This window comes from Mirounga leonina, unplaced genomic scaffold (assembly GCF_011800145.1).
Source record: "Mirounga leonina isolate KUSES-001 unplaced genomic scaffold, KU_Mleo_1.0 Mir_101664, whole genome shotgun sequence".
In the NCBI taxonomy this organism is placed as follows: Eukaryota; Metazoa; Chordata; class Mammalia; order Carnivora; family Phocidae; genus Mirounga; species Mirounga leonina.
The window spans coordinates 15,001,262-15,026,221 of record NW_023270175.1 but is presented as its reverse complement, the minus strand read 5'-3'; the positions used below and the strand labels follow the sequence as shown (position 1 = coordinate 15,026,221).

At 43.5% G+C, this 24,960-nt stretch overlaps 1 protein-coding gene across 1 annotated transcript in view; it reads left to right on the top strand.

The window, feature by feature from the left end:
• Positions 1 to 24,960, top strand: part of TENM1 (teneurin transmembrane protein 1) — a 785,358-nt gene that overhangs the window by 726,111 nt on the left and 34,287 nt on the right. The window contains exons 26-27 of the mRNA XM_035008354.1: positions 15,379 to 15,745; positions 17,681 to 18,191. Coding sequence (XP_034864245.1) covers positions 15,379 to 15,745; positions 17,681 to 18,191 — 878 coding nt within the window. The remainder of the gene's footprint in view (positions 1 to 15,378; positions 15,746 to 17,680; positions 18,192 to 24,960) is intronic.

Here is a 24,960-nt window from a genome sequence, read left to right as displayed (position 1 = left end):
TTAGTAGCAGTAGTCTTTGACCCTCCACCCACAGAACAAAAAATTGAACTGATCATTTACAAAGCCAAGATCAAAAGGACCAAGAAGTTTGGAACAGCTACAGAAATTGTGTAATCTTCCCTTCTGTCCTTTGTACCCAGGTGCACATTTTGCAAAGAGGCATGCGTGTACCTGTAGATGAGTTTGATGGGCTATAACCACTAATAAGCTCCAGACACTGGTCTTAGCCTGCTGTAACCTTCACAGAGCGCTTCATCTGCCTAATGCTGATGTGGCACAAATCTAGATCACTTACAGGATGTTCACTATAGTCATTGAACGGTGCCCCAAATCCTTAATCTTCTATCTACTTTCAAGAAGTGTCATGCCGACTGTGGATCCAAGGCTGGAATGTAGTGTGAGTTTCATATGTCTATGATTTTGATATGTATAGATTTTAGATCATCTTCTATCTCTTTGAAATCAAAAGGTAAAAGAACAGCTCATTCTGTAGGTGGCCTGAAGCCATCCTAGGTAGGTCAGTTTCACACACAAAAAAATAAATAATGACAGTAGATAAGTAAGGAGACAGAGTTTATCTAGGTCAATATGGAGAATATGACTCTCCCAAGACAAACCAAGAGGCTCCCAGCTACGTGGGAAATCAAAAGGAAAGTAGTTATAAGGCTGATGTATTCCTAGGGAAAAAAGCAGTATCCTAGGATTTTTGAAGGAAGTTTAGTGTATAAGTGGCTTTGTCTATTCAGTGACCCTTCTGTTTTATAAAGATTTTCAGGTTCCAAGCATGTCAATCAGTTTTTAAAGATTCTAATATGTAAAAACCCAAATTTAACAAAATAGTCAACTGGGAAAAGCATTGCAATAAGATGATCCAGAGTTCCTTTAAATATCATTTCCCTTCTCCGAATTCATTTCAACCCATTTTTTTTTAAGATTTTATTTATTTATTTGACAGAGAGAGACAGCAAGAGAGGGAACACAAGCAGGGGGAGCGCGAGAGGGAGAAGCAGGTTTCCTGCAGAGCAGGGAGCCCGATGCGGGGCTCGATCCCAGGACCCTGGGATCATGACCTGAGCCGAAGGCAGACGCTTAACGACTGAGCCACCCAGGCAACCTCAACTCTTTTTTTTTAACTGCATTTTCCAGGCCTGCACCTCTAAGGAAAAATCACAATCAGGGAATAATAACCTATTATCAAAGATATTTGCATTGCTTCCTCCAAAATGACAGCTCGGGTTGTTTATATAAGAAGTGGAGAACAGCAGGCCAATGTCTCCAACTCCAGCATATCCAAATTCTGCTGAAATGTCTGCACACAAGCAAATAGCCAGAGTTGTCAGGAGCCTTAAAATAAAAGTCAAGTACCGTGCTCAATGCTATATCGAAAACATAATTTATCACATAAATAAAACTCCCTCAGCAGTGTCCTCTTTCCACACAAAGGACAATGGCACGTTAGCTCTTATTAAAACTATTAAGCACCAGAGGAAAAGCATCTTCAAAGTTCAGGGAGAGTCACAAGATGCAAAGCTTGCAAACTACTTTTGAACCACTCAGTCTTCCACACATTTTGTTCGGCAGGCGCCATGACCTGAAATAAACCTGAAAGTCTCTAAGATACAGAAATATCTGGTTGGTAAATTCAGTGGTTAGCATCTAGGGCTTATACAGCCAACATCCTGGGCTAAGTCCTAGCATAAGCCAATTGACCTAACTGTATTTCAGACCATACCTTTGAATGTAGCCCCACTCTATTAACTATGGGAAAGGAAAGTATATGAATCGGTGCCAACCCATCTTTGTTAAATGGAAACACAATTCAGAGAAAGTTCTGTTGGTTGTCATCAGGAGTGTCATCTTTCTATGCAAAAGTTAGTATCTTTGGAAAAGTGAACACAGGGACATGTGAAACATTTGCCAGAAGGCACCACTTGTTGAGAAGTGTTTATCTTGAGATACATAAGAAGGGGATTGTGAAAGAGCAATCCCAATGTCTGACAAGGAGACTAGCAAGAGGGAATATAAAAAAGATATTTAGTAGTAAATGTATTTTACTTATAAGCAAATGTTATTATTTATAAGTAAACTCTAAGCACATAGGAAATGTAGTCACAGGCCAACCTTCTAAACCATTTAGTGCAGAATTCTGCCTCCAAAAAAGGCATGTGGGAGAGTGGAATGATCCATCATGAAATCTTCCTCAAAGGGCTGCTGGGTGGCTCAGTCGATTAATCTTCTGCCTTCGGCTCAGGTCATGATCCCAGGGTCCTGGGATGGAGCCGTTCGTCGGGCTCCCTGCTCAGCGCGGAGCCTGCTTCTCCCTCTGCCTGCCGCTCCCCCTGCTTGTGCTCTGTGTGTGTGTGTGTCTAATAAATAAATAAAATTTTAAAAAAAAGAAATCTTCCTCAAAAATCACAAGAGTGGAAAGTTTCTAGAGAATAATGACAGCAATGTGGCAGTTCAAGAGAGTCAGAGAAGCTCTGGTTAAAGCCAATCACAACCAACTCCCTAGAGTCCAAGCACAGTGGATTTACTTTTTATGCCTATTTCCCGGACAAGGCAGCTTCACCAGCCAGTAGGTAATGCAGAGGATGCTAGTGACTAATAACTTCTCTGGTTCTTCCCCAGTTCTTGTTCACCTTTACTAGTTTTCTATCACCACCGGCTTACTATGGGTATTGTTCTTCCTCTGTCCTTGTAAGAGGCTTCATGCCGTGAATATCAGTCAAAATCCAGTCAGAAAAACAGAAATCACATTGGTTTTTTTAACAGAGAGAATTTAATATCAGGAAGGGGCTGTACTAGTTTTAGGGGGTTAAAAAAAAAAAGCTTGAGGGGCGCCTGGGTGGCTCAGTCGGTGAAGCGTCTGCCTTTGGCTCAGGTCATGATCCCAGGGTCCTGGGATGGAGCCCCCCATCGGGCTCCCTGCTCAGTGGGGGGTCTGCTTCTCTCTCTCCCTCTGCCTTTCTCCTCCCTGCTCGTGCTTGCTCGCTCTCTCTCAAATAAATAAATAAATAAATAATCTTTAAAAAAGAAAAAAGTTGAAATAATATCTGCAGGAATCAGCTACCATCTCTAGGGCTAAGGAAACAAAGGAAAGAGGTTGGAGTTGTGAGAACCTAAAAAGATGGAGGATTTGCTCTATTGAGGTGGGACCCGCTCCTCTGAGAAGGGGATGCCAGCCAGCTGCTTCTGGTGCCTCTGAGGTGGCGTGACGAGACTGATTCTCAGAGTCCGGAGAAGAGCTGGAAAGTAGAGTCAGCTACTGCGCCGGGCTGAAGAGCTGCCGTTGCAGCCATGCTGACTTGAAGGGAAAGCAAGCAGAATCGCTGTATTTCCCAGACTGGCAGGACCTATCAGCAATGTAGCTGGCAGAAGAGAAATGCAGTTAGCAGAGGCCCAACCCCAGCATCACAAAGCAGCGTCCGAAGGGGTGAGTTCGGAGCTGTGAGACAGTAGCTTAGTAACGAGCACACTGTGCAATAAGGTGTTAGATTTCCATGTCATTGTTGTTGCCGGAGTCACTCAGATATGCTTACAGTTTGGATGAAACATTAATTGGAGTGGACTGTTTGCCACAGAGGATTTCATCATTCCTGAATCCATAAGAAGGTGTTATGAGGAAACCTCAACCAGAGCCGCTTGATGCGTTTTCGAGGATGATTCTGACTCCCCTCTTGTTGAAGCTCGGGTACTCAATATTCATCACCATTTTTTGCTTCTGTTCAGGCTCAAGTCTGTAGCCTGCCTGCTTCCTTAAATGATTCTGTACACATGGTAAGTGGTCAGGTGGCCAGTCTCCAGAGTTCTGGAAGCATGAAGCCTGAGCTGGGCCATCTGTTGAGTGCGTGCTGTTTTGTATCACACACGGGGAAGTGGTGGGCAAAACCCAGAAGCACACTGGAGGCCTAATGAAAATAGGACCAGTTAAATCTTTCCTCTAAATGTTCATTAAGCCATCTGCTCTTATTAGTATCCTTATCATTTGGAAACATTACAGAGTTAAGATAAGAGAGACAATCTGTGGAATGCTGGTCTAACTTGAAATGAACTTTTGAGTAGAGCCATCATGAGTTGTGATATTTCTCTTCCCATTCAGAACCCTGCCCACTTATATCTTAACATCTCCAAGGTGCAATTTTTTAATAGTTCCTTCCTGAATATTATACCAGAAAGAAGGCTTAGCAATAGCTACAGAAATGAAAACATAATCTTGGAGTGGCTGATCAATGAAATCAGACCATTTCATAAAAGCTGTGCAGTCATACTTCTGGCCTGTAAATTGCTTTAGATGCCAAAGGGAATTGGAAGCTTGGTCTATTCTTTCGAGCCAATACTGTAATATTAACAACGTGCAACAGACAAGTTTCTGCAACTTCTCAGCAGGAAGAAACTGCAGAATGACTCCAGCACCTTCTTCTAAGTCCTTGGCTCCTTTGCAGGCAAAGCCTTGGCTCTCAGGGGAACAAGAGCCCCACCCCACGCTGGTCCTCTCTTGCCTGAATTCACTCAGAATTTATGGCCTCATCACCTGCCCTCACATTTGATTTCATGACGCCTTGGACTGTTCCCTAGTTGTCTTGCCTTCTGTATGCGTTCTCCCACAGTGCTGAATATACAATAGGTATCCCATAAATACATGTAAAAGGAAAAGGAAACAGAGACTCAAAAGGGAAAAACAGTAAAGCTTTCATGTGCCTCTCCCCACCCACGGAAGTGCTGAAAGGGTTAAGTTCTTTGACTCTAATGATAAAACCCAAGATACAGAGAGATACAAACAGTAAATCCACAAGTAGCGTCATGTACAATATGTTCTTCTTACAATAACAATCAAATTTACAAACAAATTAGCTGTGGAGTCTGAAGGACATTCTGTAGTTCTCACACTGGGCCTTCATCTCCTGCTGATAGATGACTTTGACTGTAAATTGAAAACTGGAAGTGGTTAAACATTCTGTGTATTCACAAGTGCCATTTCCAAAATTGAGGCTTTGGAGAGGAGATGCAAGAAAGGGTCGACGGAAACTCGGAGCAATTATGCCTGTTAGTAAGATGAGGTAGTGACAATTACGCAGCAGACTCAGAGAGAGTGTGTACGTGCTGATTGCTCGGAGGGAGCCTGTAAGAACAAACTTTTATAACACCCATCAGGGCTTGGGTCTCTAGAGGAAGTACAGATTTTCCGCCGCTCTGTCAGTGTGCTTTTGGACAGAGCTTATGGCCCCAGGAACCATCTTGGAAGGGATACATGCTTGTTTTCTTAATGAGCTTGAATGAAACTCTTATATAACAGAATGGCTTCATTCGCTGTTTCTTTCCTCTAGGATAACCATTCTCAAGCTTCTGGGTGTCAGGACCCCTTTGCACTCCTAAAACTTGTCGGGGACCTCAAAGAACTTTTCTGTATGTGGGTTTTATCTATTAATATTTGCCTTATTAGAAATTAAAATGGTGGAAGTGCTTGGCTGGCCCACTCAGTCGGTAGAGCATGCGACTCTTGATCTCAGGGTTGTGAGTTCGAGCCCCGTGTTGGGTGTAGAGATTACTTAAAAATAAAATCTTTTAAAAAAAGAAATTAAAACTGTGAATTTTTTTTTGAACCCAAAGATATGCTAGCCACAGGTACCCTCTGGAAAACTCCACTCACTGTACACTCATGAGAAAGTATAAAAGGCAAACAGTATTATTAAAAAAATAGTTTGACTTCACAGACCTCCTTGAAAGACTCCCAGGGATCCCCAAAGTACACAGACCAAAATGGGAATACCATATGTCCTCAATTCTAAGACCCCATGGATCGTAAGACATAGCATCAATTTGACAACTTGGCGTGGTGGGGGAGAAATGCTCCATTAAATGTATGCAGTGATTAATAAGACACATTCTCACTTCAGAAAAGTTAAAATACGGGGGAAGTAGGAAATGCATTTCTTAAGATTGAGGAAATATGGCAATTTCCACTAACCTCCATGGGTCTCTGGAAACCCAGATTTATTGACTCAAACATGTTGATGAAAAATAGTTTTCCTTACAGCCTATTTGCATTTCATAATTTTTTAAATGCTTTCATGAACCGAAACTGTTACAGTCAATGAGGCACTAATGTTTTCATTCAACAAACATTTGCCAACTGTAATACCAGATACTGGGAATACAAAAATGAATGGGACCTCACCCTTGCCTTGAGGCTCACAGACCTAGTACAAGACATAGGAAGGCAACATATATTTATAGTATAATAAAGAAGCATTGGATCCGCATGAGTCATGAAGCTGGAAGCAGTTCGAAGTACCGAAAGATGGGGCACTGGGTATTCAAGAATGCTTGAGGTTAATCACTAAGTTTAAGCAATTAGTCATCCTCCTAAAAAGGGCTGCCCTAGTGGACTTTGCCATATGTGTCAGTCACTTTCAGACATTAATTTATTTCAATTTAATTTAATTTTGCACACACCGGTGATCTATCCAGAGACCTAGAACTAGAAATCTGTTAGAACCATTTGACCGTAATGGTATAGTCAGTAACACTGGTCAAAAACAAAACCTAACAGAACATCTTCTTCATGGTGATTAGATTTAGCTGAGAATAGCAGAAACCCAACCCCCAACATAACAGTGACACAAGCACAACATCAGCCAGACTAGAGGTAGGGTGTAGGACTAGGATGACAGCTCCACGAGATCATCTGGGACCCAGGCTTCTGTATTTCTGCCCTGCCATCCTAGCACATGGCTTCCATTTTCATGGACACCTCATGGTCTAAGACATCTGCCAAAAATCTCAACAAATATATTCATATTACAGAATGGAAGGAAGGGCAAAAAGAGGTCCCTTCCAATTGGGTCAGCGCTCCTTACACAGCCATTGAAAGCATCAATTTAAAAGTGTGGATACTTAAAAAAGGGGTGGGGAGTGTGCGCCTGGGTGACTCAGTCAGTTAAGCATCCGACTCTGGATTTTGGCTCCGGTCAGAGTCATGAGATCAAGCCCCATGTCTGGCTCCACACTGGGCATGGAGCCTGCTTAAGATTCTCTCTCTCCCTCCCTGCCCCTCCCCTGCCTCTCTCTCTCTAAAAAAATAATATTAAAAATTAAATAAATAAAAGTGTGGATACTTCCACGATTCCTCTTACATCTTATTGCCTTGAACTTTATCATATGGCTACAGAGAATTGCAAATAAGGCTGGAACATTTTCTACTGTAGACAGCAGTGTTCCCAGATTTTTTTTCAAAAATCGGCATTTACTACTAAGGAAGAAAGAGGAAATGGATGATAGGGTAGGCCTAGAACTAGTAGTCTCTGCCACAGGCATCATAGTAACCATAAATTTAACATTTTGTTTTGACCCTGATACTGTCTGAGCTTCTTCAAATTTATAAAAGCCATCTAGAGAGAGTTCGGTTTTCTGCAGTTGGAAAGCAAAATGACACCTTTCAGAATGATGGCCCCTATTGATCTTGCTTTTAAAGAGTAGAAATTATTAGCAGATGAAATACACCAGGACTGCCTTGAAGCTTTTTGTTGTTTGTTTTGCTTTGCTTTGTTCCCCCACTACCAAAATGTTTTAAGAACATCAGAGTAGATGCAATTTTAATCTGTAGGCTCTGCAGCAGAATGATTCTAAAGATCAGTCCAACTGTAACTCTTGATTAGATTGATCCTGACTACTCATCTGTAATGAATAACGTGACTTAAATGTCCGTTATTCTGATTGGGCAACCATGAAGACAGACCATGCTGATGCATTTGGCCAAAGGTTGAGAGGTTCCTCAAACTCTCCAGCTGCTATTCAGAGAAACACAAGAGTGTGGGTCTGAGAAAATGGGAAGTAATTTGCCAGTTGACAAGTCTATGTAATCCTGGTGTATTTCATCTTCTAATAATTTCCACTTTTTAAAAGTAAGATCAATAAGAGCCGTCACTCTCAAAGATGTCAGCATGCTTTCCAACTGCAGAAAACCAAACTTGGTCCAGACGGCTTTTTCCCTCTTTTATAAATTTGAAGAAGCTCAGACAGTATCAGTGTCAAGAAATGAGAAGGCCATTTGAAAACTGACAAAAAGTGATGCTAACAATCTGGAGTTGTCAGCTTTTAGAAGCATGGGGAAATCTAACGTGGAGTTGGCAGAACACCTGGCAGAGAACACTCAGTCCCGTCACTGTATCTTCCCCAGGGCGGACATACTACAGAAGAGATAATCATACATTTCCTGGAAATTCCTACTGAAGAGGCCTCAGAGATCAAAATCAAGCAGAGTCGTTTTTCAAATGAGCCATAAGGCTGAAAATGTAAAGGACGGAGATTAGAAGTGTCATGTTTGGGATGGGGAGACGGGGCCTTTTGGGAAACAACTGGTTTCTGCAGCACAAACTTTGGGAAAGGAAGTTACGAGCACTTGGTGGCAATTGTAAAGCATAGTAACAGTCATGATATATGTTTCTGAGGCTCTTTCACAAAAGTCAATTTCTTGAAATGGATGGAGTGAAACGGAAATAGTCTGTCGCTAGCAACCCCTTGTAGATACCACAAAATAAAGGAAATGAAGTCAGCAAAAGACTGTAAACTCTGTGAAGGCAGGACCCAGTCTGTCTTGGTTAGACTGGCTCCCTAGTGCCTAGCATAGTGCCTAAAATAGATATTTATTAATAGAAGAAAGGAAAATAATTAAAGTAGCATGCTCTAAGCTTGGAATTGTACCAAGAAGCCTGTTACGAATAACTGGGGAATCCAAGGAATAAGTGAAAATATTAGCCGTGAATTGGCTGACATGTATGTGAAATAATATACCCCTATATAAGCCAAATTTCTTGGGAGACACATAGCATAGAAGGATTCTTAAGAGATGGAATCAATGGGGCGCCTGGGTGGCTCAGTTGGTTAAGCGACTGCCTTCGGCTCAGGTCATGATCCTGGAGTCCCTGGATCGAGTCCCTGGATCGGGCTCCCTGCTCGGCAGGGAGTCTGCTTCTCCCTCTGACCCTCCTCCCTCTCATGCTCTCTGTCTCTCATTCTCTCTCTCTCAAATAAATAAATAAATAAAATCTTTAAAAAATAAAAAAAAATAAAAGGAATCAATGAACAGGGGGAAAATGGCTGGTGACATAGAAGCAGGGGGAACTTTGAAAGACCATGGCTACTATATGATTGCACTCCAAAGTTCATGAGATAACCAAAGAGGAGGACATTGCAATAGTCAGGCAGGGGCCAGAAGAAATTCGGGCATGTTCTATGATAAAAAATAAATAAATAAATAGCTGGCCTTTATAGAGCTCTTTCTGTGTACCAGGCGCTATGCTAAGTGCTTTATGTAGATTTTTTCAATTCCTATAATAAATGTTTGAGAGAAAATATTATTACTGTACCCAATTTCTAGATGAGGAAACTGAGGCTCAGACAGGTTAACTGATTTGCTCCAACATTTGACTTGTCTGGAGACATCCTTGGTTGTGACAGTTCAGGGGGAGGTGCCACTGACATCTAGTGAACAAAAGCCAGAGACACTGCTAAACATCTCACGATGCACAGGACAACAAGAATGATCTGGCCCCAAATGACAATCATGCCTCAGTGGAGAAATGTAAGCCTTGTCCCTGGCAAACATTTAAACGTCCTTTATTACCACTATATACCTTACTTCGACTTTATGCCCTAGTAACCCAGACCCATGTTATTTTCCCCCACTCCCATAGGGTTTCATGTCCTGTTTTCATTCACTCTTTTCCCTCTGCTGAAATCACTTCTCCCCCTTTGCTTCATCGCAGTACCTTAGCTTCATCCTTCAAGATGAAGCTGACATTTCTCTTCTAGGAGTTATTGCCCCAAACTCCCTCCCCTGCATCCCCATGTCACTCTGGGCATGCATCTGTCATGGCACTAAACCACATTATATTGAAATGAGTGGTTTCTGGATCTGCCTTCCCCCCACTTGACTGTGTGCTAATCAAGGGCAGGGACCTGTTTTCTTAGTGCCCAGTACAGAGTAGGCAACCACGTTGCATTGAACCAAAAGAAGATAAGTGACAGAGACAAAGACAAATCACTCAACCTCTAATAAGCTTTGACCTTCGCAGCCAAAGAGAACAACCCTTAGATGGATTCAAGTGAGGTAAAGGGGAAGCCAGAATTGGTGAGGAGAACGTGAAGAAATGTATCCACTCTTCTAGCTGCAGAATCAGATGGCATAGGGGCTAAGAGCACATATCCAAAAATGGGGATATCAATCGTTTCTTTCTCAAGTGTTTGCTCTAAGCATATAAAGTAATAATCCGGGCAAAGAGCCTGACACACAGGAAGCACTCAATAAACAGTAGTTACTTTTATTAAGGGCTCAGATGAGTGCGCCTGGAATTTTATAGGTGTTTTTGATTAGGATCCTCTCAAAGGAAGGGGAAGCACCTATTTATACTTTAAAAGTAAGTCAATTTAAAGAAAAATATTAAGTCAACAACAGTGCAGGTGGTGGATGGGCAGGGCAAAATTTATAAAGACATTCTGTCGACAACTGAAGTCTGGCAAACAGAACTAAAAGGGCACTGCATTGAATGGTACATGGACTAGATCTCTTCTAGCTCTGAAGGTCCATGACTTTGAAGTCATTATGGATGTTCATCCCGTTTACCATCCCTTCCTCTCTCCAGGTGCTGTGATGAGCACCGAGTCTCACTATCTCATTTAATCCACGCAGTAACTCTAACAGAGACACTGTTGCTAGCCTCCTTCCCTTGTGGCAGATGAGGAAACCAGACACTCACAGAGGGTACCTCACCTGCCCATGGTGACACACCACAGTCCAGGAAGGAACCAGCCTTCACACAGTTAGAAAGAGCCCAAGTATACAAATTATGGTCTGTGTCCACAGTGTGGGATTAAGCTGATGATTGAGGAATTTTCTAGTTTAGTCTAACTGAGGGCTCATCTGTAAATACTGCATTTACACATGGATTTCCCCTATAGGACTCTGCTGCTTTATGTACTGTTAGCTTTGGTCAAAAGTAGCTGGATCTTTAAACCAGCCACGGGACTGGCTGACCTGAGAGTCAAGTCCCTTCAAGGCACATTTTCAAATAGCAGAGGACGACATAGTGCTGTCAAGGCTTGACATCCAGACCAAGAGCTCCTTTCTGCTCAGGGTTATTTCTCAGGGCCTGTTGTTGGGAGATGGGCACATTCCGCCAGCTGGCGGCTACACCAATGATCTTTCATGCCAGTTTAGCATAAATATATTTTGACATTTCAAACAAATTAATGTATTTTTACAAGGTGGGGCAACCACCACAAATTAGGCCAAATGGTTTGCCTGTAGGCCAGGTCACCAGGCAGAGATTCCAGAACTTCCCTGCTGTTTATTCTCTTTCTGCTCCCACCCCCAAAGGAAATGTTTCTTTGTCCCCAGAAACCACGTGGACAAATGCCAGCAACCCTCAGGGATTAACCTTAGCCCTACCTTGGTAACTTAGAATTCTAGGGTCTCTACAGGTAACAGATGCTAATTCTGAATCAGCTCAAGGACTCCGTTCCATATGTCACGTTGTGTGTTATGGAAATGCCTCGGTAGTAAATATAGTGTTTCTATTGTGTAGCTATAAAGCACCAGTTCCTTGAAAAAATTACCTGGAAATGGGAGTATTTAACATGAGAAGGATATAAAAGGAACTGACAACCTAAGGGAGGTGAAAAGGTCCAGGTTCTGAAAAGGCGGACCTTGGATTACTAAGTAGCCACACATCTTTCATTCGAGCAGATTTCATAGACAAGCTGCCCAGCCAAATCAAATGGGAATTAAAGGGATTCTGTGTAGCTAGTATAGGAAGTGTTTCAGAAGCACAAAGGCCACTTTAGTCACAGGAAACTGCCAGAGGGTGACTTATTTGATGGAAAAGAAAACAGACGCAAAAGCTGGTGTATTTTTGAGGCAATATTAAATCTAATAAACATGACACCAATAGTATTGACTTAAATCGGGTTGGGTGAGTTGGAGAATTTAACACCTTATCTTCCAACCACCAGCCTTTCTCTGAGAGGCAGCCTTGACAGCAGAGAACAGAGTCCAAAACATGTCCTTCTGTGACTCCTGCCAGGTGTGTGCCATCCCCGGCCTCTGCCCCGGCCTCAGCTCTCAGACTGGAGATAATTAGAACGTCATTTCTGCCAGCTTTGTTTTTTCTGGGTCACTGACTTCAGACTTGACCAAAATAGGAGTGCTGTACTGAAATAAATTCATTTCCTCTTCCTCAGCCAGCCCCAGGTTATTTCCTGGGGGACCGTGCTCCACAGGACCAGCGCACACAGCTGCTGTACGGGAGCGATAGTGGATATGGAGGTCCAGAGCGAGGGCACATGGCGGAGGAGGCAGCGCCCTCCACAGCAGCAGGCTCTCCCTCTCCCTCTCCCTCTCCCTCTCCCTCTCCCTCTCCCTCTCGGTGGCAGGGCGCTGACAGGCACAGGCCTCAGACAGACGTGCTGAGGAACACATCACAGCAAACTGCTCTGGGAGCTGTTAAAGCTGGTGTTTAATGTTTATCCAATGGCCTCAGTCTGAAAGGCTCTGTAGAACATGCATAACACAGCTCAGCTTTATACTCCATTAGCATTCAGATTCCTAGCTGCCCAGAGGCATATGGTGCTGACCAGGGAAGGCCAGTCTCTGTGGAGGTCGAGGGCACGCAGAGACACGGGGGCAGAATGAGGTTGCTGGGTGTCTGGGAGGGACACTCAGAAACAGGGATGGAGAGCCCCAAGTGGTACGGGGGGAAGGCCAAATACCACCTTTGTCCCCGTTACAACATCACCAGTTGACCTCCATTAAGAGGCAAAATGAGAGGAAAGGCCTGTCTCACACTGGCCTTAGTCCACTTCATTACTGACTGAGTGTAAGGCCTCTTCCAGCCGGGGATGGAATGGGCCTCCCAGCGCAGTGGCAGTCCAGATCTTGTTTTCAGACTTTCAGATTCAGTAAGAAAAACGAAAGCTTCCTTGGGCTTTCACTCAAGGCAAGAAGAGTAGCCCCATTCCTGCTTCTATTTTGGCCAGGAATGGGCCAGATTTCTCTGCCTTTGTCCAACCTAAGGGAAGAGCAATAAAGTATAGAGTAAGTGAGTGGTGGGGCGCAGAATACATGGAACACAGTTCTCTGAGAAGTGCCCAGTGATAAAATAGCTGTTGAGGAGATGTCAAGGCAGGTACTGGGCTGACCGCTGTGTCCAGGAAGGAACAAGAGTGGAGCTGTGTTTGGTTGGCCTGTGTGTCCCAAGCGCCTAGCCCAGCATCTGGCCCAAGATACAACACACACACCCCAATCCTTTTGCTTCTCACTTCCCTTAACATGTCTTAAATCCACCTTCTTCTCTCTATCCCCACTGCTACCATCCTAATTCAGGCACTATCATCCCCCACCTGGACCACTGCACGAGCCTCCTAACTGCAGACCTGCCTCTTCTCCCACCTCCTTTTCTTTTCTTTTTCTTCCCCCACCTCCTTTTCTAGTATCATCTCAACAGCAAACAATGTGATTCCTCTAGAACCCAGATATGTCACACTCCTACTTAAAGCTCTTTAGTGGCTTCTCACAGCCATCAGAATAAAGCTGCACATGCACATCCCTCCATTACCTGGTGTATTAGTGGGCTCAGACTTCTGTAACAAAATACCACAGGGGCACCTGGGTGGTGCAGTCCATTGTGCATCTGACTCTTGGTTTCAACTCAGGTCATGGGATCGGGTCCTGCGTCGGGCTCCCCACTCAGTGTGGAGTCTGCTTGAGATTCTCTCTCCCTCTCCCTCTGCCCCTCCCACTCCTGCTCACTGTCTCTTCTGTAAAATAAATAAATAAATCTTTTTAAAAAAATACCATAGACTGGATGGTTTTAACAAGAGAAATTTATTTTCTCACAGTCCTGGAGGCCATAAGCTCAAGATCAAGGTGTTGGCAGCTTTGGTTTCTCCTGAGGTCTCTTTCCTTGGCTTGCAGATGGCCATCCTCTTACCGTGTCCTCACGTGGGCTTTTTCTCTATGCATACACATTCCTGCTGTCTCTTTGGTGTCTCTTCCTCTTCTTATAAGGACACCAATCCTGCTGTATTAGAGCCCCACCCTCATGATTTCTTTTAATTTTAAATACCTCTTTAAAGGCTCTGTTGCCAAATACAGTCACATTGGGGGGTTGCATGAATTTGGGGGGAACACAATTCAATCCATAATACCTAGCCACTGACTACTTCCTGATTCTTATTGCTTACTACTCCCATACACTTCAACCTTACTGAATTGCTTGTAGTAACCTGGATGGTCCACACCATCTCTAAACTCTGGACCTTTACCCATGCTGTTCCCTCTCCCTGGGATTGCTTTCAACACTGCTCCCACCTCACCCTCCACCATTTTCACCCCATTTCTCTCCTACTGGTCATTTCAGGTAGTACCATCTCTGAGAATAACCTGCTTCGTGATTCCTAATGTGAGTGAAGTGCTCTTATACTCTCTCCGCTGCTTCCTTCTCATAACACGGAGAATAATTGCCTAATGGCCCTTCCAAGGACTCCACCAGACCATGAGTCATTTGAGGGCAGAGGCTGTGTCATAGCATTCTTTTGAATCCCCAAAGCCTAACACAAGGCATAGCCCAAAGAAGGTACTCAGCAAATATTCAGTGAAAGAACAAATCAACCCATTTGCAAGAAAAGGGAAATGTGGAGTGAGCCAGGTTAAGCTAGGTGGCCGTGCGTTGCAACTTAGGATTCCACATCACCAGCTGATAAACGGTGTCTGAGTGTTCCACAAGGTGGATGCTAGGTCTGTGCTAATGGAAGGTCCTGTCCCCAAAGGTTGCTGTTACAGTAAAATCGAGTTTCTCTGGCACTGTGTTTTCTGGAAGCCTCTATGACTTTGCTCTTCCATGTATCTACAAGACAGTGAGCGAGATCTGTATGTCATAGTGACACAGAAGCCCTAGAGCATTGATCCTCAAACTTGAGTGTGCATCAGAAGATGCTGGAAGGCTTATTAAAACACAGATGACTAGGTCCCACCCCCAGAGTTTCTGATTCAGTAGGTCTAGGTTGGGGTCTGTGAATTTGCATTTCTAACAAGTTCCCCGGTGTTGTTGTTGCTGCTGCTCTGGAGACCACACTCTGAAAAACACTGCTCTAGGGGATCCTTCTGGAATTATTGAAAATGAATTTTCATTATGTTGGAAATGGTATAAATGGTAAATATGTTTCCCAGAACATTTGATCAACCATCCTCCCCCAACTTTGCCAGACAACACGTTGCTGAAATTCCTGAGACGGGGGAACCAGTAAGCCAATTTTTCTTTCAAGGTAAAACTGCCCCTGGAAAGATATTGTAACCTAATGGTGTGTGTTCTGCTCTTTTTGCAGGTGCGATTAGAGTGGCCAACAGACCTTGCAGTCAATCCCATGGACAATTCATTGTATGTCTTGGATAACAACATTGTGCTGCAAATTTCTGAGAACAGACGTGTGCGGATCATTGCAGGACGCCCCATTCACTGCCAGGTGCCAGGCATTGATCATTTCTTGGTCAGCAAGGTGGCAATTCACTCCACTCTGGAGTCAGCCAGGGCCATCAGCGTCTCCCACAGCGGGCTGCTCTTCATAGCTGAAACAGACGAGAGGAAAGTAAACCGCATTCAGCAAGTCACCACCAACGGAGAGATCTCCATCATAGCTGGTGCCCCTACTGACTGTGACTGCAAAATTGATCCCAACTGTGACTGTTTTTCAGGTATGACCTTTTTAGCAATTCACCAGCTCCCTCTCTCTGTTTCCAAAAGAAAAACACACAACAGAAAGACCAAAAGGAAAACTAAAGTGTTATTTCTGAACATTAGTGTGAGCGAGTGGAGAAAGCGATGGGTTGGGGCAGTGTGAGCGAGTGGAGAAAGCGATGGGTTGGGGCCACATAGCCTAGTATCTGGTCATTGCTCTGCAACCAACTGACCGAGTGACCCTGGGAAAGCCACAAAACCTCCTCATGACTCACCTCATCTGTTAGAGATGTCACTTGTCCCAGTTATATCACCTTGCTGTACTGAGGATAAGCTACTATAACAAAAGTTTGATACTCTTAAGTTAAAATCGCTATATGAATGTAAGATCATGACACTATTTGTACTTTGAAGAAAAGGAAACAGTAAAATCTGCATATACTGATTTAGCTAAGGAAAAAATTACTTCCCTTAAGTGACTGGTTTCCAAATTAATAGGCCTTGCTATTTGAAACCCAAAGAGGGGTGCCTGGATGGCTCAGTCTGTTAAGCGTCCAACTCTTGATCTCAGCTCAGGTCTTGATCTCAGGGTCGTGGAGCCTACTTTAAAAAAAAAAAAAAAAACCTGAAACCCAAATTGACTAGAGCAGACTGCTTTGAAGATACATGGGCAAAATAAAGTCCCACTGTGGAGGGGTTCTCAGGACATCAGTCTACTACTTAGACTGTTTAAAAAATGTCCAAAATTTTCGGGTGCCTTGGTGGCTCAGTTGGTTAAGCGTCTGCCTTCGGCTCAGGTCATGATCCCAGGGACCTGGGATCGAGCCCCGCGTCGGGCTTCTCAGTGGAGAGCCTGCTTCTCCCTCTTCCTCTGCCGCTCCCCCTGCTTGTGCTCTCTCTCTCTCTCTCTCTGTGTCAAATAAATAAATAAAATCTTTAAAAAAATATATTTAAAAATGCCCAAAAATTTCTTCCTAGCCAATAGTGCCCTTTATTTCCAACTGAAATACATATGTGTGTATATATATATACACACACATATGAGTCTTTTCCCCAAAACATGGATTAGATACTCCATATAGCAAACAGTCCTCTAGATACATCTATTGCTGGGATGTGGAAATCCCTCCATGCTACCTGCAGTCCTATTAAACTGCTCATCTGGGCCCAAATGATTCTCTTAACCTTGCCTTTTCTTGGGCCAGAGGAATCACGAATGAGCAACTTGGTCAATACGACTTTTGATCAATATTTCCAGTGTTTTCCTGGACAATTAGTTTTATACTTATTTTGCTAATTTATGTCTTTCATTCAAGGCAAATCTAATGTTTATTCCAGTTATCAAATTTGATGTTCTGAATCATTGTTGCACTTACAGACTTAGTGTACTTTGACAATGTGACAATGGGAATTAGCCAAAGAGAGGTCCTCTAGGCACAGTAGAACTGGAAAGTCCTGAGGTAGGTAGGTAGGTCCACAAGGACTGACAGGCATAAATCTCATGGATTTCCAGCCACATTTTGTGTGGTTTCCATTATTTGCTGTTTTCGTATCTTGTGATACAATAGATACTGAACAGCAGGATTGATGATTTCACAAAACTGGTGTTAACTGAGATAATTGCATCTCACTGTTTATCTTTACTGGTTACTGATTCAAGAATTCTGAATAAGTTTCAAATTTGTCAAGGGAGGGGCATGCAGAGAATAATGGTTCACTGATTGTTTGCTTTCAAATGATTCTTTTCTTGTAAAGATTTTATTTTTAAGTAATCTCTATACCCAACGTGGGGCTCGAACCCACAACCCAAGATCAAGAGTCACAAGCTCTATTGACCAAGCCAGCCAGGTGCTCCTAATATGATTCTTGATGCACAGTGATTTCTGTATATGGTTATGTTCTTATAAATGCTTGTGATGACAATTATTAAAATCATGGTCTTTCTCTCACAGGTGATGGTGGCTATGCCAAAGATGCAAAAATGAAAGCCCCTTCCTCCTTAGCAGTGTCACCTGATGGTACCCTATACGTCGCAGACCTTGGGAATGTTCGAATTCGTACCATTAGCAGGAACCAAGCCCACCTGAATGACATGAACCTTTATGAGATTGCTTCACCTGCTGACCAGGAGCTCTACCAGTTCACTGTCAATGGAACCCACCTGCACACCTTGAACTTGATAACACGGGACTATGTATATAATTTCACCTACAATGCCGAAGGTGACTTAGGTGCGGTTACCAGCAGCAATGGCAACTCTGTGCACATTCGCCGTGACGCAGGCGGGATGCCCCTTTGGCTTGTGGTGCCTGGCGGGCAGGTGTACTGGCTGACCATAAGCAGCAATGGAGTCCTGAAAAGAGTGTCAGCCCAAGGCTATAATCTGGCCTTGATGACCTATCCAGGAAACACGGGGCTTTTGGCTACCAAAAGTAATGAAAATGGATGGACAACTGTTTATGAGTAAGTTTCTCAACATAGGCTTTGTTAGGCTTTTTTTGAAACTGTATTATAGTAGGAAAATGGCTTAGTAATTGCTGGGTGTTGCATGCTATTTTCTCCTAAGAACCACAATAAAAAAAAAAAAAAAGTCAAAGAGAAAATTTTACCTAACTCCTACAGTTCAAACCCATTTCTCCAAAGCAGTTTTGCAGAGCATAATAATAAAAACGTAGACTGAATGAAGAATCAGGTGTGGCACGGCAGGAGACAGGAATGAGCTAGAAGCCTGAGTACTCAAGAAATTTACAGCATAGCTGGGAAAACAAGGTAAAATTTCATTTAAATAACAAAACTAAGAAAATAGTTCTAAAGCAACAAGGAAGCAGTGTGGTTCACCTCGTATTTATTGATCCCTGTGGGGTTTAATGAATGAATAAATGAATGTGTGCCCAGCCCAGCCCAACTCAGTATAAGTTGCTGTGGGAGGTAATAGAAGTTAGAATATAAAAAGCGGGCCCTGACAAGCGAGTGTGAACAGGAGAGGCTGCATGCCATTGGCTGCTTTGGTGAAATGTGAAGCCAGATGCTCCTGTACAGGCGTGGGCTTCCTCAGTTTCCCGGCACAAGTCAAAGAATCTGGCACAGACTGGCATTCACAGACTGGATCTGTAATGACTTTGTTTAACTGGGAATTAACACAGGGTGTGTCTGACAGCAAGCTACTAGGAAGTGTCGTGACATGGAAAGAGACCATTGTCCTTGCTTTTCCAAGCATGGACAACCTTGTTTGCAGGTCAACTCATTTAGAAAGCTAGCCTGCCAAGACTTGGCAAGCATCTTTTCCATGAAAGGGAATTGCTGAATTTTTAACCAGTGTACTGAGTGAAGATAATCTATGGAATCTGAACCCAGAGTCTGAAATGGCATTAAAGTTGAAAAGTGTGACGAGAGGAAATGTTAAGTATGAGGGGTTCCCAATGTGACTATTCTGTAAGGATGCAGAGAATATGAAGAGGATATGTCCAATCTCATGAAAGCCTCCTAAGGAAAGGGACAAAACAATCGGCCTTCACATTCTGGATCATTTCCCAAAGAAATGCCACTTACACAAAAAAGCTGGACATCTATTTTAGTTTCACTTAGAAATATGTATTCAGTTGTTTCTGTTGCAAGTCTTACTCTATTGTTCGAAAAATTTCTCTTACATCTTAATAAGAGTAATAAAAGCCACTGTTCACTGAAGCTTTACTATGTGCCAAGTAGTAGGCTAAATGATTTACATACATTATTTTATTAGATCCCCAAAATAACAACATGGGGTAGATGCTCCTGGTATGCCATTTTATGGATGAGGAAACTGAGGCACAGAACAGTTAACTTGTCCTGATTCACACAGATATCCAGGTTTCAAACTCCCAACAGTCTGACTCAAACCCCCAATTTTTAAATATACCACCCTGAAGAAAGATAAACTCTCTAATGAGAGTATCTTTTTCAAAAATTCATGCAAGATCACACCACAGCTCAAATTAGACAACTATTTTGAAAGCTAATGGTTAGCTTCAGTCAAGCCACAAGAAATGGCGGAAGCCGAGCAGGGAGCCCGATGCGGGACTCGATCCCGGGACTCCAGGATCATGACCTGAGCCGAAGGCAGTCGCTTAACCAACTGAGCCACCCAGGCGCCCAGAAATGGTGGAAGTATTAACTAGTTTTCAAAATAGCCAGTTCAACCATTCATTCCTTTAGTCATCAATTCATTACACTGTATACTTTACATATATACAATTTATTTGTCAACTATACTTCAATAAAGCTAGAGGGGAAAAAAACAAAAACTAGTTCATTTATTTATTCAACAAATATTTACTAAGCACCTACTCTGTGCCAGGGAGTACAGCTGTGAACAAAACAGATAAAAATTCCTACCTTCGGGGCACCTGGCTGGCTCAGTCAGTAGAGCATGACACTCTTGATTTGGGGTCATGAGTTCAAGCCCCACGTTGGGTGTGGAGCCTACTTAAAATTTAAAAAAAATTTTTTTTAAATCTCTACCTTCATAGAGTTTACATTATACTGGTGGGAGACAAGTAAAATGTACGGAACTTCAAATGGTGATAAGTTCTGTGGAAAAATAAAGCAGGGTAAGGGAGATCAAGAGTGTGAGGCAGAAGGGGTTTTTCTTTTGGGTGCATGGTCGGAGAAGGCCTTATTAAGAAGGTGACATTTGAGTAAATACCTGTAGGAGGTGAGGAAGTAAGCCATATGGACATCTATGGGGAGGGAAGAGAGAGAACATTCCAGGCAGAGTGAACAGCAAGTGCAAAGGCCCTGAAGCAGGAGCCAACCTGACGTGTACAAGGAATACTAAGGCAGCCACTGTGGCTGGAATGGAGTAAGAACAGTGGGAAGATAAAATCAGTGAAGTGGCCAGGGCTACTTCATGTAGGGCCTTGTAGTCCTCCGTAAAGACTTTGACTTTTACCCTGAAGTAAGATGTAGAACCACTGGAGAGTTTTAAGTAAAGGAATGATAGAATCTGACTTAATGTTTTTTTAAAAATCAGCCTGTATTGAAGACATCCAACTATGGTGGAAAGAGGGGAGCCCAATGGTGGAGAGGAGAGAGGTTTGCAATACTCCAGGCAGAAGATGGTGACTTAGACCAGGGAGTGCAGGCAGTGATAAGTGGTAAAATTCTAAGTATATTTTGATGGTTGATCTATCAGGACTTACGGATAGTTTGGATGTGAAGTGAAGAGAAAGAGTGTTAGAGACAACGCCAAAGGTTTTCGTCTGAGCAACTGGATGATACACTTTCTATTTATCAACACAAGGAAGAGTGCACAAGGAGTGCATTACACTGGGTGGGAGATTGGGAGTTCAGTTCTGGATATAATCAGTTTAGTTAGACTTCCAAGTGAAAACCAGCAAGAGACTAAGAAGGATAGTCTAATGAAGTAGGAAGAAAAGCAGGAGAGTAGGATATCCTGGGAACCAAGTAAAACAGGAAGGAGTGATCAGCTGTGTCAGATATTCCTGGTAAGTGAAGTAAGACAAGGACTGAGAATTGGCCATTCAATCTAGCACCGTGGACATCATTGTTCACCTTAAGAAGAGCAGATGTTGTGGCACCATGGGAGACAAAAGCCTGAGCAGAGCTGGTTTCAAAGAGAATGGATATACACATATTCATAGCAGTGTTGCTCATAATAGCCAAGAAGTTTGAAGAACCAACATCCATCAGGACATGAATAGGCAAACAAAATGGGGTACTTCCATACCATGGAATGTTATTCATCCATAAAAAGGAATGAAGTTCTGACACATGCTACAACATGGATGAACTCCAGATACATTATGCTAAGTAAAAGAAGCCAGTCACAAAGGACAAATATTGTATAGTTCCATTTATATGAAATGTCCACAAAAGGCAAATTCATAAAGGCAGAGAGTAGGTGGGTGGTTGCCTGGGGCTGAGAGGGAATAGAGATTGACTGTTAATGAGGGTGGGGTTTATTTTGGGGGTGATGGAATGTTCTAGAAGTGATAAGGATGACTGCACTCATGGTGAATGCACTGAAAGCCACTGAATTGTATACTTCGAAATGGTGACTTTTATGGTATATGAATTATATCTCAATAATAATAATAAAGGGCACCTGGGTGGCTCAGTTGGTTAAGCATCTGCCTTTGGCTCACGTCATGATCCCGGGGTCCTGAGATAGAGCCCCACATTAGGCTCTCTGCTCAGCGGGGAGCCTACTTCTCCCTCTGCCTAATGCTCCCCCTGCTTGTGCTCTCTCTCTCTCTCTCAGTCTGTCAAATAAATAAATAAAATCTTTAAAAAAAAACCTTTAAGAAATAATAATAATATAAAAGGAAGTGACCGAGAGGAGAGAGATTAGAGACAGTGAGTAAGGAATTCTTAAGAGTGCAACCACTGTGGAAAACAGTATGGAGGTTCCTCCAAAACTTAAAAATAGAACTACCCTATGATCCAGGAATCACACTACTGGGTATTTACCCAAAGAATACAAAAACACTAATTCAGAGGGATATAGCAGCATTGTTTACAATAGCCAAGATGTGGAAACAGCCCAAGTATCAAGTATCCATCAATGGATGAATAAAGAAGATACACACACACACACACACACACACACTGGACTATTACTCACCCATCAAAAAGAATGAAATCTTGCCATTTGCCACTACATGTATGGAGCTAGAGAGTATAACACTAAGCAAAATAAGTCAACTAGAGAAAGACAAATATCACAGGCTCTCGTTCATATGTGGAACTTAAGAAACAAAACAAATGGGCAAAGGTAAAAAAAAAAAGAGAGAGAGAGAGAGAAGCCAAGAAATAAACTCTTAACTATAGAGAACAGACTGATGGTTCCCAGAGGGGAAGTGGGTGGGGGGATGGGTGAAATAGTGGATGGGGATTAAAGACTACACTTAGTATGATGAAAAATAAAATGAAATTATTAAAAACTGCCTTCCAGAAAAAAGAGAAGGATGTGGGATTGCAAGAGTGACCGGGGGAAGTCTGGAAAGCGAGATTTTCCCCTCCAGTAGCAGGAAAAGGAAGAGAAAGGGAGGCTAAATAGTCATTTCTTTCTTCTCCCTCCTTAACTCCAGCCAGGATTATCCAGACCCCTCTGACCAAAAATCATCTGTGGAAAGTCCCCCTTCCTCCTGAAGCACTCCATTCTGGTGCCGAACAGCAGCCCCCAGTGAGACACTGCCCCTGTTCCTTCTTACCTGCACAGAAAAGAATGAGCAATTTCCCAACCTATATAATGTAATTAATCCTTACAGTCCTCTCTGTACAAAATCGGACTTCTTTCCCTTTTATCCCCCAATGCATTAGCCAGTTCTGAACACTCCTTTGAGTTTTCCTTTGTCCTTCTGAAGCTGGGGAACACAGAACTGGACCTACTACTCTAGTCCGGGTCAGAGCCCTGCAGTTCTCTGAGGTGAGGAAGCTGCCTTCTGTGGCCAAAGGGGACAAATTGTTTGCCAAGGTGGAAATAGAAATTCTGTTCTGAGTTGAGAGACAGAGAAACAGAAATAGAAGCAAAATTTGGCAGGATGGAGGACGGCCACGTACAGGTAGCTAAGCCAGTAATCCATTCATCTTTTGATTATCTGTGGCGATGGAGAGGAGAAATGACACAGATGACCCTGAAAAGTGGATCATCCAAATAGGATTTTTAACTGCTTCTTGTGCAGTGGTAGTATGTGGGCTTGTATTGTGTAATGTGATGTTGTTTAAATAGTTCATTGATTTTCATAATTCCGTTTGACTTGGACCAGGATCAAAATTGCACACCCCAAGTGTTAGTACTTGATGCTTGACTGCCCCTGAGCATTCTGAATGTCACGGGGAAAGCTGACCACAGAGAAGTGGCTAACAGAGAGGTGACTGTCAAGGCAGGAATACCGACCAAATGAGCCAAGGGTTTTGGCCCAAGGGGGCTGGCAAGTTCCTAACTGCAATGACCCTACAGCAGTGGGGGCCCAAGGGAAGGGCCCAGCAACTCACACAGCAGGCAAGCCTTCTTTGCCCAGGAGGCTGCGAGAGTAGCCAGGATGCCCTTGCTTGTTTCCCGAGCACTGCCCTGGCAAAGGCTTCTGCTACTGGTCCAGGCTGAGCAGACGGTTCCGCAGGCCCTTGCCCTTTGCGGAAGCCGTCCACCGGAAGATTGCACATTTATGTGATTTCTTGATCCCCAGTCTTCTGTATTCTCTCTCTTTCTGGACTTTGTTAGCACATACCCCACCGCTCCCCTCAAAAAAGCCATCCACTGGCAAGTTGGAAAACCCTCATAATAGCACTGAGTGCCTTCTAGGCTATTTTATAAATGCTCGGTTTTATGGAAGATGGGTAATAGGGGATTCTCCCTCCTCCCTGGTAAGATTAGAAGTAGAGGGAGGGGCAAGGTAAATAAGCCATGTCTCTGGGTGAGATATTTGCCTGGGCATAGGACATGGTTCCCATGTAAGAACTGGTTATATAATCCGTCCAAACACATCAAAATGTCATGTTCACAGGAAGTGAACAGAAGGAACAGAGGCTACTGGCAGAAAAAGCTTCCGGGGGCTGGTAGGGAAGATTAGCTGCCGAGCACAGGACACGTATGGGAGCTGAGCCTGGCCTCCCAACACCACCATCGCTGGCTCTGTCTCTTCTCTCAGTACACTGGCTCTCGGATCCACCCATCCCTTCCATTTCCACTGGTATCATCTTATTTCACTCACACAACAAGTAGGCGTAGTGAGAATCTACTCTGTGCCAGACACCGAGAATACAGGCATGAATGAGACATGGGCGCCCTCCCTCTATGGATGAGAGTTTACAACCTAGTAAGGAAGACTAGTCCCAAAGATAGGCAATCACAGTACATTGAACAAAGGCAAGAAGCCCCCATCTTCTTACACAAATGAAGGCTGCGGCCTTCCTACAGGTCCCCCTGCTCCACATATCCCCTTCCAAGATTTGCTCTCATCGTACTGTTCTCTCCTTGCAAAGTCTTCTGGGGCTCTCCATTCTCCACTGCCTCTCTGCGTTCCTCCAGAGCCCGGTACCCCAGGTCCCCTACGCTCTGCTTGCAACATGCCTCTCATCCTTATCACCCACTACCCTCCTAGCGGAACCTTGTGCCCCAGCAACCCAGTTCTTCTCATGGACATCCCATCCACCAGTATACTTTTCTTCATGCCATCACCTCCTCTCCACCCCCATCTCTACCTATCCAGGGTTTGAGCTCTACCTACCTTCC